This window comes from Etheostoma cragini, chromosome 9, assembly GCF_013103735.1.
Source record: "Etheostoma cragini isolate CJK2018 chromosome 9, CSU_Ecrag_1.0, whole genome shotgun sequence".
Taxonomy (NCBI): Eukaryota; Metazoa; Chordata; class Actinopteri; order Perciformes; family Percidae; genus Etheostoma; species Etheostoma cragini.
This window is the reverse complement of record NC_048415.1, coordinates 17,992,535-18,007,191: the sequence shown is the minus strand read 5'-3', so window position 1 is coordinate 18,007,191 and position 14,657 is coordinate 17,992,535. Positions and strand designations below refer to the sequence as shown.

At 40.4% G+C, this 14,657-nt stretch overlaps 1 protein-coding gene across 2 annotated transcripts in view; it reads right to left on the bottom strand.

Moving 5' to 3' along the window:
- Window positions 1-11,020: 11,020 nt before the first annotated feature.
- The window catches only part of creb3l3a (cAMP responsive element binding protein 3-like 3a), a 7,337-nt gene continuing 3,700 nt past the window's right edge, over window positions 11,021-14,657 (bottom strand). Inside the window, exons 7-10 of one of the 2 annotated variants that reach the window (XM_034882394.1) lie at window positions 13,806-13,874; window positions 13,529-13,613; window positions 12,607-12,700; window positions 11,021-11,705 (exon numbers count right to left, since the gene is read on the bottom strand). In XM_034882394.1, the coding sequence (XP_034738285.1) occupies window positions 11,386-11,705; window positions 12,607-12,700; window positions 13,529-13,613; window positions 13,806-13,874 (568 nt within the window). In that variant the 3' untranslated portion in view covers window positions 11,021-11,385. The remainder of the gene's footprint in view (window positions 11,706-12,606; window positions 12,701-13,528; window positions 13,614-13,805; window positions 13,875-14,657) is intronic. The other variant, XM_034882395.1, reaches the window with a different exon arrangement.

Below are 14,657 nucleotides of genomic sequence, written 5' to 3'. Positions count from 1 at the left end.
GGTGGTTGGAATAGGGTTTGACGATGTCCTGGATGTATGCTGGGGCTAATCAGTTGGTGGCCCTGCATGCAAGTAGAATAGAATAGTCAATTTATTGTATACAAGTGCAGTGCATGGGCAACGAGATTGAAGCAACCCCTTTACAGTGTCAACATGGAGTATAAATATATAAAATATTAGTAGTGCAGAAGAAGAAAGAAAAAAAAGAGAGGGGGGAACGTGGTGCACGTTCCCTCCTCTCTACAGTGGCTTGAGAAAGTTTACACACCCGTGCTAAAGTTGATTAAAAAGAGGAATAAAAAAATCTTCTTTTGGAAATTGATCTTAGTGCCATAATTCAAAAAGAAATTAGGAAAATCCAACCTTTTAGGACACCAATTTTCTTTGTGATGAATAATGTATTGTAAATATTTAATGTTCTACCTAAAAATACAGGTTCATAAGTATACACACCCCTATGATAAATTCCAATAGAGGCAGGCAGATTTTTATTATTAAAATCCAGTTATTTCATGGATCCAGGACACTATCCATCCTGATAAAGTTCCCTTGGCCTTTGGAATTAAACTAACCCCATATCATCACATACCCTTCACCATACATAGAGATTGGCATGGTTTTATCTCAGTTAGCTTAATAGCTGGTTTGATTTGCAGGTTAAACATTAAATATTGGCTGGTTAAATATGAAATATTGTACTGTAATGAAATTGCACAGAATTTCAGTGTCTTTTTAAGTATTATATATGAGTATTGCACAGTAGGTGGGAAGGACCAGGGGCCGTGGGTAGGCTGTGAAGTGGAGTCAGTGCATCTGAGTTCAGAGTGGTCATGGCTTTTGGGAAGAACCTGTTCTTGAATCTGTTAGTCCTTGTTCTGAAGCACCTGTAGCGCCTTCCTGAGGGCGACAGATCAAAGAGAGCAAAGCCAGGGTGGGAGCTGTCCTTGATGATGTTCTCTGCTCTGCTGAGGCAGCAGGAGGTGTAGCTGTCCATCAGGGAGGGGAGAGGGCAGGCTAGGATCTTTTTTGCTGACCTTACAACTCTCTGCAGTCTCTCCCTGTCTGCCACGGTGCAGCTGCTGTATCATACTGTGATACAGTACGTCAGCAGGCTCTCAATACAGCGGTATCGGACAAGCGGTAGAAGGTCAGCAGCAGGTTAGAGACCAGGTTCCTAAAGACCCTCAGGAAGTGTAGTCGCTGCTGGGCCTTCTTGATGACCGCTGTGATGTTGTCTGTCCAGGAGATGTCAGCGGAGATATGGACGCCAAGAAACCGGAAGGTCATGCTGTTCATCCTGAAGTCGACAATGATCTCCTTGGTTTTCTTGGTGTTCAGAGCCAGGTTGTTCTCCAAACACCAGGCTGTTAAGTTCAGGGCATCCTCTCTGTGGGCTGCCTCTTCTCCCTTTGAAATGAGTCTGACCACTGTGGTGTCGTCAGCAAACTTGACGATGAGGTTGTTGTTGTGGGCCGGACTGCAGTTGTGTGTGTAGAGACAGTACAGTAGGGGGCTCAGCACACAGCAATGTGGGGAGCCGGTACTCAACGTGCGAGTGGAGGAGAGGTTGGGGCCCAGTCTGATTGGTGAGAAAGTCACGAGTGTGACACCCAGGTTTCTAGCAGTTTGGGTGGCAACTACCACAGAGTTGTCAATTGTTATAGCCAGGTCTTGGGTTGGAGAGCCCTTCCCTGGAAGGAAGAGGGCAAGGTTGATGGTCAGATGACATCCAAGAAGAAATGTTAGTCAGACAGCCTGAGGTCCGTGCTGCTACTTGTGTTTCAGACTCCAGAAAGAAGAGAACTAGTGGTGGGTGTCATCTGCGTAGCTGTGATAAGAACAGCAGTCCGAGTGAATGACAGACCTGAGAGAGTGGGTGTACAGAGAAAAGAGGATGGGACCCAGGACTGATTCCTGAGGAACCCCCAGTTTTAAGTGGGCAAGGTTCAGAGATAGATCTTCTCCAAGATACCCGGTAGGTTAGGTCTGCCAGGTGCAATATATTATGAAGGGCCAGATGTGAGCAAAGAGAGTGCAGAGCCTGAGACATCCAGATCCAATTCAAATAAGGATCTGGTGGTTCACTGTGTCACTAAATTCTCCCCAATTCCGGATCAGATTACTCCTGAAACATTTTCTGTTAGTAGTATTTAGTTTAAAATCCTTAATTTGCTGCTATATTCTATTAGTAACTGCTAATTGAAGTAGCTACATGGCTAATGACAGTAAACAATGTCATCTTGGCTGCAATGTTGTTAAATTCCCCCCAATTCAAATAACTGCTGAAACATGTCCAATTGGGAAATGTTTTGGTTCAGAAGCTTTTAACTGTGAAGGTAGAAAGTGCTACTTCTATCTAACGTTAGCATACTGCTAACTAGTAAATAGCTACATGCTAACACAACATAGCTGTACTCTTGGCCAATGCTGGTCGTCCACAAATTCTGGTCACTTCACTGCTGGGACATGTCCGCTTGTGTAATATTTGGTTAAGAAGCCTTTATGGATGATTTTTCATGGCACAAAGTCCTGCTATACACTCTGTTGCATTAGCTCCAGCTTCAACTAGTGAAACATGGAGCGCGGTCTCCGAACATTCCAAGAAGGCTGGCCAATCAGAGCATGCTAGGCTTTTTTGGGAGGAGGGCTTAAAGAGACAGGTGCTCCTACAAAGTATCTCATAAAGAGGATGAATACAGGTGCAGCAGCCATGGGTAGTACGAATTTTTTTTAACATTTAACAATAAAGCAAGTAAATACGAGTACAAACACACAATTTAAGTACATTCCTGAAAAAGTTATATAATAGTTGCCATTTAAAACCTGTCCAAAGACAAATTATCACCTTTTAAGACATGCCTGACCATACTCTTTTTAAAATTTATTTGTTTGGATTTTATTATTTGGCATGCTGGTAAATCCAGGCATGTTGACACACGTCCCCCTGGGGGTACAACGCAAGAAGAAGCTGAAGAATGAATGTCCTTTCTGGCTGAAGATGATGTTGGTAAAGGCTCGTCAGTGGCCGGTCACGATCCTAACCCCTGTTACTCGTCTCTCCCGTTAAATTGGAACAGCCAGCAGTGGAGAGACTGGAAGAAGGATGGAAGCTTGGGGTGCATGTTAAGGGACAGGGTTAATAGTTGTCCATGTGAAATCTCAAAGACAGCCTGTTGTTTTGTTTATAGATTATTTGTAGTTGGTTGTTTGCTTTTTGACCTATCAATTCCTGTCGATAACGTATAATAGGGTAAATCCTGTACAGTGCACACACTTGTAGCTGTTATTTATCTTTAAAAGTCATGGTAAAGGCCCCCCACCAAAAGGCAACAGTATAGTTAGAACACTGTGTCAATGCCCTCATTCTGCAGAAGGAACTCTGTCGTGCGTCGAGCATTGATCCTGAAAAATATCTTTCCCTCCACACTGAGCAGTGAGATTACCCTGAACTGCTCAATGTTGCTTGAGTTCCGCTTCTACCCCTCCGCATGTCTCCACTGCTCCACCACTTTTCCCCTCCTCCAGATGACCTTTATGATTTTCCATAGTTACTGAAGGACATGAAGACATGACCATCATTAATAAATCAGAAGTCATGATGATTCAAATACCTTGATTTATGCATTAATTAACGTTATGTTACTGCATTAAGTCATTCATGAGATACTGTGTACATTTCTGATAGTTCATGAGGTACTACATGGATGAATGCATGCTTTTTCATGCATTAAGTCATGCATGAATTCATGATAATTCATTATTATAAAGTGGTACTGCACCATTTGTTATTCATGAAGCTTTTGTAGTTTCAATCTTGTCACCAGCTGTGACACAATTAAAGAAACCTTTATTTTTTAGCTCTGTGTGTATGTTTGTGTGTTAACTGACCCTTACCCCCCCCCCCCCCCTCTTAGTCTCACATTGCCAGATTTCCACAGCGCTGCGGATGAGGGTCTGGCTAGTTCACACAGTATTCCGGAATGGGAGAAAAAAATACTCTGGTTTATTGGCAATCTTTGAAACAATTAAAATCTTCTTGGGAGGCGCTAAGCACCGGACAGAGCCACAGTGCCGCTGAACTTTAGCCTTGGGAAGGAACTTGTTTTGGTGGAACGTATACGTTTAAAAGTAGTTTCAGTCATGCAACAGAAAACTCAGATGGGACAGATAGTCTAGCTAGCTGTCCGGATATACCCTGCAGAGATCTGAGGAGCATTTAACCATAGTCATCAGAAATCCAACAAAAAGAAAAGTGGAAGGTAACGGACATGCAGCCAAAAAGAGTGACATCCTTCGGGGATTTTCAGCAGCACCGGAACAATCCTGGAATTGGAAAACCGTGGATATAGACTACCACTAACTATAACTCCCTCTGAATCAGACCTAGGCATTGTATGGACTGCAGGCCACAGCCGGCCCTTTGGGCAGTCCTAACCGGCCCGCGTGAGGTCAATGGGAACTTAGCAATCAAACATACATAAGCGTATATTACACATGGAATACAACTGCATTGCTTTAGTTTTGAATACAACATTTTTTGCTGTTGCTTTATTTTGTGCGAATGTATGCAGCTTATTCCTTCTCTGGTTAAAAGTCACAATTAAAAATAGGTAGAAGAAGAACTGTGAATGTGTCGGAGAGCCACAAACTGAGCTCACTAGACGTTAGCATGGACGCAAATGAGCGTTCATCTCTCAAAAGAGTCAGCTCATGGGAAAGAAAGATGTCGATACAGAGAGCAGAGTTTTTAATAAGTCTTTATTTACTGAAGTCAAAGGTAAAACTATGTGCTTAGTTTGCAGAGAACAGAGCGCTGTGTTGAAGGATTATAATTTGAATTGCCACCACTACCAGTGGTGGCTGGTGATGATCATTTTTGGTGGGGGGGGGGCCATTAAATACAAAGCAGTACTTTGGAACTGGGCAAACAACCAGCACTATTTTATTTAAACAAATATGTGTTTTGTATTTGAGAAGGAGGAGAATCTTTAAGAAACCAATTAGTGACCAGCTTCAGGTCACATGCTTGCCGAAAGTTTAAGGGCTCAGATAGACACCCGTTCATCTGGCGTCCCTGCTCATTAAACCACAGGAAACATATTGAAACAGAAAATACTGATTAAAAACAGTTTTTATTAAAGGCTGAAGAGCTTACTACCAGCCGGCACATCTTGCATTTGATGTTAATGTGACTGCACTAATGAATAAACTAAAACCAAACTACTAGGCAATGGCCTGCATAATAGTGATCATGTTGGAATTTGGTACTATGGTTCTGCCTGGGGTGTCTCTCCATAAGGTGACTTGATCCAAAGCTGATTTAAAATGCTTCCTATGTACAGCGAGGTGTCTGCTATGCTTTTTGCAGTACTAGCCCAGCCAGAAATGCTTTTTGGTGTAGACACGTTTTGCATTATTTCGGCCGATTGTTCAAACAAATCCTGTAAACTCACTGCCTAAAAAACGCACCTTTTTGAAACCTGGTCCCAGGGGGAAAAAAACTCAAAAACGTTGCCCTTGTGTCTTTGTTTGGACGGCGAAGCCGCATACTTGCGTATCAATGATGTCCTCGCCACACCTCTCAACCTCTAGCCTTCGACGACTTATCCAGCGATGATATCTCATAACAACAACAATGGCGGACCTGCTGGAGAAGATATTGAGCTTATTATAATAAGACTAAATATTGTACACAGCGTGTAAGCTTTATGCGCGTGCGCCACATCTTCTTCTCCGTTTGTTGGTGAATTTCTGTAGCAGAAAACAAGCTACCTATAGGCCTGCAGTATGAAATGGTGTGTTCAGTCATTTACAAAGGGATCTGTCTAAATGCAAATATACTTGTAACATTGCCAGGGAAGACGGGGGAAAAAGTGTGGACCTGGCCTTCGACATAGTGATTAAAGGCAGAAAAAATTGAAGTGACTTTTAGACATCTGTGCCTTCAGGATGTATTTAGGTTTGTCCATCCAAGCCAGTTACACCAGCTAAGTGCTTTTTTGTAGAATACAGTTCATGCTTTGGTCAAAAGAAAAAAGAAAAAAAAAGTGCTGTCAGGGGGAATTTGATCTTTTTCAACAAAACCTGAACAAGAAACTGCTGCAACAACTGAAAAATTCTCCAAAAAAAGGTGGAATGCTGATGATATTTCTGGCCAAACTATGGACGAGACAGTTGTGATTTTTTAAATTTATTTTGGTTGTATTTGGTTCATAGTGAAAGTTCATTTGTCAGACTGTCAAGCTAGAAGTGACAGCCTGTTTGACCAGTCTGTTTACACAGCTTACCAAACAGAGGTACAAGAGAGAAATATGTAAATATGTGTGTCTGTTTTGCAGTTTGCAGCTCTCTTTTTTCTAATTAAAAAGGTTCTAGATGAGCCAGATCTTCACTCACAGATCTGCATCGTGCTAAGCATTTTTCATGCTATTTTTTAATAAGACTGCAAACATTCACTTCCATAAATGTTACCATAAATTAAGTGCACTGATTAATAAATGACATATCAAGAACCCTATCCATATTAATTTACTTGAATGGGCACAAAGCAATTAGCTTGATTTACCCTTTTACATTATAATATTATTACATTTGTTTATCAGCCTTATGGTTTTAGATGAGTCAACAAAGTGTTTGTCTGCAGTAGTTTGTCACAAAGTGTGATGTGGCAACTACAACACCACACATAGATGAAGGGAATAAAGAGAGAATAAAATCTTGTAGTGTCTTGTCTTCTGGCCAGGAAATACAGCATATTTGTTATGGCAATTATTTTAATCATGCGTGTGTTTTTATCAGTATTGTATTACATTATTGTACTGGAAGAAGAAGCCAAAGGCAAATCTCTATGCTGAACAGTAAATGTACCTGCTCTAAGGTAAATATACACTGTTAGATCTGTTTCTGTGCTTGGAAACTGCACACATGGGCCATTTAATCCTATCTTTTAATTAATACCTAAATTAAATCTAGTTCACACAATGAATCAATGCCGATTCATTGTGTGCATAGGTATTCAGTCAGGACTATAGACTAATGTATGACTTATTTCCTTATCCATGTGGAGCTATACAAATGCTGGTGTCAAATTTTATTAACTTGTGCAATGACTCTTTGTGTGACTCTCAAATTAGTCACTCATATTGAGTAAAATGCCTTTACTATAAACTGTTGCAAACCGATTATGCTTACTTTTTGGATGAATAATGTAAATTAAAGGCACACTCGTACTTGTAGCCTACTTGTTTTTGCGTAACCAGTTAATGTAATTCACAGAGACCTTCATTACTCTATGCCAGGGTGATGTCAATGATAATTTCCTGTGCTGATGTGTGCTTGGGGTCGAGTGTCAGAGAAGCTGTCCAGAACTGATATTTGGAAAGCTGACAGTTTATAGTAAAGATGGAAATAAGTGGCATTAAGAAAGCTAAATAGCATAGGGTAGCAGTACTAGCTCTATGATAATTCTACAAACTACAAGGGTAAACACACATTTGTTATTCCTCAACAAAAGGAGCTTGTCTGAGCCAAATCTTATCTTGCAGCTACAATGGAGTGACATTTTATACACTCCATATATTGCTTGATGTTAGAGGTTAAATTGTGTATTGTATATCACAATTCTAGGGAGAGATAACCAGTGCATGTACACAAATCTTTTAAAAGAGACTTATTAAGCTTTTTTTTGTTTGTTTTTGTTGGATGTTCTTTCAACATTGCTCATTGTTCATTTGCTCATGTTTTGTGGTCAAAGCTTCAAATAATGTATTAAATAAACATATTTAAAAGAAATTCCTGTTAGCCAAAACCTCAAATTTCACACTGCTCTGGTTCAAACAGTTTTACCACTCTTGCCTTGGTATGACATCATACGGAGCTGGTTTTCTATATATGGTCATCTGCTCCATGCTACTACAATGTTTACATTATATACACCACTACATGTAGCTCCATGCTAACATTAGGGAAAGTTGTAATCTTGGCTGCTGATTGTTAATTTCTCCCCAATTTTGTATCACATTCTTGCTGGTACATGTCTGGAAACACTTACCAATTAGAGCAGACTGGGCTTTTTTTGGGAGGTGGGCTTGAAGTGACGGACGCTGTTACAGAGCGTCTTATTCCTCTTTCACACCAATGACCCAGGTCAGGATTATCTGACCTGAGTTCAACCCATAGACTGTTTAATATTGATGGACAAAGCATGTGGTTCAGCGAAGTGCTGCAAGTAAGTGCCTTAAAGCTGCATTTTCTCTGAATTCCAGCAGGGGGCAACAAGAGTTGCAAAAGGAGGTCGGTTTCTGTAGAAGTCTGTGAGAAAGTGACCCCCTTCTTGCTTGATGTATTACCTCACTAGAAATTTTCATACTGAGTTTAGGTCTCAATCGCTAGTTTTAAGTCTTCTGCAACACAGAATGATCATTTTTTTAAAATTATGGTTATTATGATTTTAAAATCGGCGATAAAGCAGGAGGTGTTTTAGGGCGTGGCTAACGTAACCACCATTTCAATAGGATAGGAAACATAAGCAAAAGAATGCACTCCTCTTCAGATGCCATTTTGATCCGACTGTCAGCCGTCACTGCTGCCCCCTGTCGCGTGAGCGGTGTATTGCATTTTACTCATCACCCGTGACGATTGCGTCTGCTCACTCGCATCGCTCGCTTGCATTGACTCTGTAATTGCCCTAAGGGCTTCTTCCTCTTGTCTAAAATCATCAAATCCACAACCAGGATGGCTGCGCCCGCAACACCGAACTCGACGATTCATAGCAGATCTCCACAAACCCATGGGTGACGTCACACATGCTCTGTCCATCAATGTTATACAATCTATGGTTCAAGCTCTCTTTTGTCTATTCAAACCATTCAACACAGGTTGATCAGTGGTCATGACATTTCAGATACTGAAATATTTTGGCCCAACTTGGTTGTTAGCGGCCCTGGTTTTGTGAAATTCACTTTTAAAAACTGACCCATGTTTGTGGCTTAAAATTGGTTAAGCCCTCTGTGTGAAAGGGGTATCAGACAGAGGGCGATTACAGGTGCAGCAGCCATGGGCAGGAAAAAATGATGTTTTTGAACATTAACATCGTTAACATGTTCTAGTAGAAACACAATATACAAGTATGACCCTGAAAACATAAATAACAGGTCTCTTTGTATATTTATGTTCTTTTCAAAATATGCAGCTAGAGTCTGCTGCAGCAGAGGAGCACATTGCACTACACCTACAAAAAACGCAAGTACGTGGTTAGATGTTTTAATTCCCTCTCTATTCCTTTTAAGTTGGAAAACACATTTGTTAATAAGAAAATTTGGAAGGGCTCAGGAATCTTCCACCTAACAAGTAGCACACAAAGTGTAAAGCGTCCCATCATGAAAGACATAGCCCATTTTGTAGATTGAAAACTCAGACACATTCTGTCATGGCTAAAGAACTCAGCAGGAGGCACTTGCAGGGAACTCCCGGCCCCTGAGGTATTTGGTTAATCAAAGAGATGGGTGCTGATTGGAGATGCTGTCGGTCCAGATACTTTCACCCTGATTAAAGAAAAAGCGAAACAGATTCAAGTAAAGGATGACAGAGGACAGATGGAAGTCAGAGGTACGAGACAACTGGACAACCAGCTCACACATCTTCAGTTCATGACAAAGGACATATTGTGGGATTATGAGCACGTGAAATGTGCTTACTGCTTGCATAAACCTATTTACAATAATTTAGCAATGAGTTTTAACCTACTTAAGATATGGTTTACTTTAAATTAGTTATTTTACACAATACACATTCCGACCCTCTGCAGACGGTTGCTACTTGTTAGTATGTAAATCAAAAGCCTGACACAAGCCCAGAGCAGTGTCAGCTCTTAATAAACTGAATGGTGACAATTAATTGGTTTTGCAGTGATTGGTGGAATGAAACCCTATGGCCAAATCCTTCATTAATCACACATAGAAGTAAAGGAAAGTACGAGAATTCAATTTCCGCAGAAAAATTATGACGGGCGCGCTCACAGATCTATATAGACAACAATGTGTTTCCTCAGTAGTAAGCACCTAATGGAAATGTCAAAAGCTTGTATTGCATCAACACAAATGTAACAGCGAGTCAGCTCAATAAGGAGAAAGCTATTGAAGAGCTTATAAGGTGTTGTGGGGGTGGCAAAATTCCCTCTGATGTAAGGCATTTCGGTCAATTTTCATACATTTTAAAACAGATCTATTCTTAAAAAGATTTCCATTTTTTAAGTTGCAGAATTTTGGAAGGTTAGGTCTCTTTAAAGGCCAATGTCAAATTAATGTATATGTTTTCTGTGCCTTCAAGGAAAGCTATTAGAAATCCACCTGCCAGGGATCCAGTTTTAGCATGAATTTGTTTTTTCAAGTGGTTCATCCTTGTTTTTAATTTTTTTTAAAGTTTTGTTTAGTTTAAATATGACCAGTCATTTTCTACAGTGGCTTATTTAATCACAGAACTGAATCTCCAGTCCAGTCCTGCCTTGAAGTCAAGTCTACCTGACCACAGAAAATGTCAAACTGGACATCATGACCTTTTAGATGAAATTCTAGTTGAGTGAGGATGAAAAACACTTTCTTCCAATCAATGTGTTCTCTACGCCCACAAGCCAGTCATTGGGGAAAGCTGTGGATTCAAGCTACAGCCTGTCTTCACTGGGTAAACACGTACATATCAACATGTCAATTATTGGGTAAGAAGTCTGAGTCATGAGATAAGAGGTCATCTGTCCCACCTTTGGCCTAGTTTTCCGCCATCTCTTTCAGTCTCTATTGACATCAAACCTACTGTACCTGTCCTTTGAGAAATTGCTTTTCTAGACATTGGATAATTTCAGGCACTGTCAGGAGACATGTTTCACTGTGTGCTTTGAGTGGCTTTTTAATCATTAAAACTTAATGAATCAACAGCATTTCGAGCCCACTGATCTTGTTTTGACTTTTTTTTTATTCTAAGGCAGTTTTAGTAATTATCCTAAACAGTTTCAATCAATTCCTCAATGAAAACAAGCTTTAAAAATCTTTAATAATTTAGAAATTATCTATTGAGATCATAATTGTACACATCATCACTTTTCTACCCAGTTTTTGACAGTTTCGAACACACTAATTCATCATGGCATTGAGTACAGCCAGGCAAAGGATACACTAATTAATGCAGACAGGCAATTTCAGTGTAAGATTCAAATCCATGTACAAATATAAAACATCACAAATAAGAAAAAGGCATACAGACTGAATATAGGCTATAAAAGAAAGACAAAACAGGAATAATTAAAACCAAAAGTAGCCCCAGATAATTCCCTGCTCTACTTGTATGAGAAGGACAATTTGGGGAATTCATGAAGGTCTAGTTTATTCTTTTCTTTTACATGCCATCTGCATGCGGTGATCGCAGCCTGGCAGAACGGTGCGGATCCAAGGTCAGAGAAGCGATGTGACCAGTAATTGGGTCTACATGGAAATGACCCATCCTTTCTTCCTGACTGCTGTTCAGAGACATGGGCTCTAAACTGGACTGGTCTTGGTTCACTCCAAGCTTTTCCATCATGGCAGCAATGTCTTCAATTTTGCGGTCTCCTGGGGAAAGTGAGTGCTGAGTCTCTGATTCGTCCTCAGCAGAGAGTGGGGATTCAGTGACATGCAGCACACGGGAAGCCTGCATGTTCTGCAGGGACCGTGACTGGACTGTGTGAGAATCAGACACGGAGAAAACATTAGCAAGTTCAAGCCCCCGTGGACAATGACATGCAGTTCTGCTTATTAATTACCATGTTTTCCATATGCTGGCAGTGTAGTAAACAAGTCTGTGTCAGCTTGGTCAGTTTTCCTTGGTGTGTTGTGAGCATAAAAAATCCAAAAGACATCAAAGACGCTACAGCCCAGACCTCTAACTTGCGCAGGTGTTTGGTCCCTTGTCTTGTGTCTGTCTGTGTGTGTGTCTGTTTATGTATATGTTTTGTGTGTGTGTGTTTCTGCGTGTGTTGTTTTGTCTCCCTCCCTACCGTCTTTCCTCTGTTTAATTATTATTTCTTTTTGTCAGCCCTGGGAAGCGTTCTTCGTCTCAGTGTATCATTTGTAATTGCTTGTGACTGTTTATTTCTTAAATATGTAAAAAAGATTTTTTTTTTTAATTTGATCACAAAAAAAAAGTGCCTTTAGCACCCAGGGAAAGTGCAGCATCAATTACTTTTTTGAAGCTGTCAAACAGCTTATGGTAACAAATTACACCATGGTGCTCTGCAATGCATGACCTTGCCTCATTACAAAAAATTGACATTTGGGGGGTTTGTGCCAAAAAATCTAACAAAAAAGGCCTACTTAATGATAAATTATCACACACTGTTGACAGAGCAATGGCTTAATAACTGTAATGATAATGCATGGCCTTGGTTCTCTTTTCACTGGCTCCAACCTTTCGATTTTGAGTAGAAAATCAAATCCTCAGATAGGCGGAGCCGGCCGTGAGGCTCGACAGGTGAGAACCCTTTCAGCTGCGGGTGACACTGCAGTTCTAACACCTAATCAGACGTGACGGAGAAGTGCTGGATTAGTAAACAAAAGCTATTTGGTGCTGAGGGTAACTCACCTCGCACAGGACTGAAGTCTCCTTGGCTGACCTTGGTGTCAGAGAAGGGCTTGAGGTTGGGGAACAGGATTAGTGAGAAGGACAGCAGAAGCACCTGAGAATGTAGGGGGGGGGGGAGAGTTTTAGTAGAGTTTAGAGTAATTTTACTCATTTACTCGTTGTGGTGTACTTGTGTACTTGTACTTTACTTGAGTCTTTTCTTTTCATGCCACTTTCTACTCCACTACATTTCAGAGAGGAAATATTGCACTTTTTATTCCACTTCATTCATCTGACAGCTTTAGTTAATTTACAAATTTTAGCACACAAAACCCATGTCTTTTATGAATTAACAATTGATATACATTAAACTACCCAAAAGTGTAACTTATTTGATGAACAGAACAGTTTTGATCGTTTCCAGTTTCCAAAATATGAGGTTTTCTGCATTGAGTCCACTCACTTAAGTAACATTTTCAATTCAGAACCTTTACTTGTAACAGAGTATTTTTACACTGTGCTACTAGTCATTTTAAAGGATCTGAATACTTCTTCCAGCACTGGTTCTACATTGTTAAACATTGTATGTCTAATGGTTTGAATAACCCCCTTCTGTGAATGCTTTCTGTACAATGCTCACAGGAAACAGTAATCATTTTCTACCGTGCTTTTCTGGCAAAGCAAATAATTCTGTGACTGGGAACCGAGACTTGCAAAATTAGATTTTTAAAATCATTCTCCACTCGTGTTGCCTTCAGTCTTGCACTTTATACCATTATAGTGATCAAAGGCAACGAATGGCTTCTGTACAGACAGGGGAATAGGTGCTTGTGCCTTTTATGTGTGCTCTTGTGTTCATTGTGCACATCTCTAGATTGGCCTTTCTCAGTGGTTAAACCCACTATAACATTATCTGGCCCAAACACACAGAGGACGTCCATACCAGTACACATGTCCCAGTCTGGGCTGGCTTGTTAGACGTATTCATGACCATAGCCTGCAGCCTACGCAACTGTTCCATAAGTGACCTGTTGAAAGGATTGGGAAAAAGAAAATGCAAAGAGGAAAAAAGAATAGTAAAAAAAAGGAAAATACAGACACAAATAATTGGATTAGCAAGGGTATGAGGGAACAGGAGGGAGATGCTAAAGGCAGTTTCTGAGTAGAAGAAATGTCATTGTCAGGAAACAGAAAGAGAAGTCCTGTTTAATGTCTCTCACATGTTGCATTTCTGCAGCTGGGACACCTTCCTCTGCAGCTCGTGGTTTTGTGCATTGCAGGCAGCCATCCTGAATGAGATAATACACAGTGAAGTTTTTATAAATATTAAGCAATATATATTTTGAAAGCAAGGGAAGGCCACAAGTTCAAAAAGGGTTTTACTGCCTCTCTCATTCATACAAAGCCCCCGTGGTGTCAGCTGAGAAAAAAAAACTTAACAGTGCGCACAGAATACATATCCGTTCCCTTGGTTTTATAAACTGTGCGCACAGATTCATAATATGTGACATCTGCTTAATAAACGTGAGCACAGTTAAAGACATTCACAGATTCCCACTTCTGAGATCAAATACTCTATGGCAAATATTTGTCAAATCACAAATGGCTCATCTTTCCTAATTTAGTACGAGAAAATGATTGTCATCAAAACAAGCCGTCCTCCAACCTGGAGAAATAACACTGGTCTCTATTAGCAACCAGCGATGCTTAGGGACCGTCTATAAACTACAACACAGACACAAAAATATCCATTCATTTAATGATTAAATAAGGTAGTGAGTCCAAACTTATTTTTTCAAAGTAAGTAGTGCCAGCTGTAGTACAACTAGCAGCAGACAAGTTACAATTGAGGTAAGTTTAGAGACACTGATTAATAAATATTTTTGTGTCCGTGCATCCTAAGCACGATTTTCAAAACCGAGGGAACAGATTTGTATCTGTACGCACAATTTTTTTCCTCATATGACCCCAGGGGGGCTCTGTGCATTCAGGAAGTGATATACAGTGGGTACGGAAAGTATTCAGACCCCTTTAAATTTTTCACTCTTTGTTTCATTGCAGCCATTTTCCAA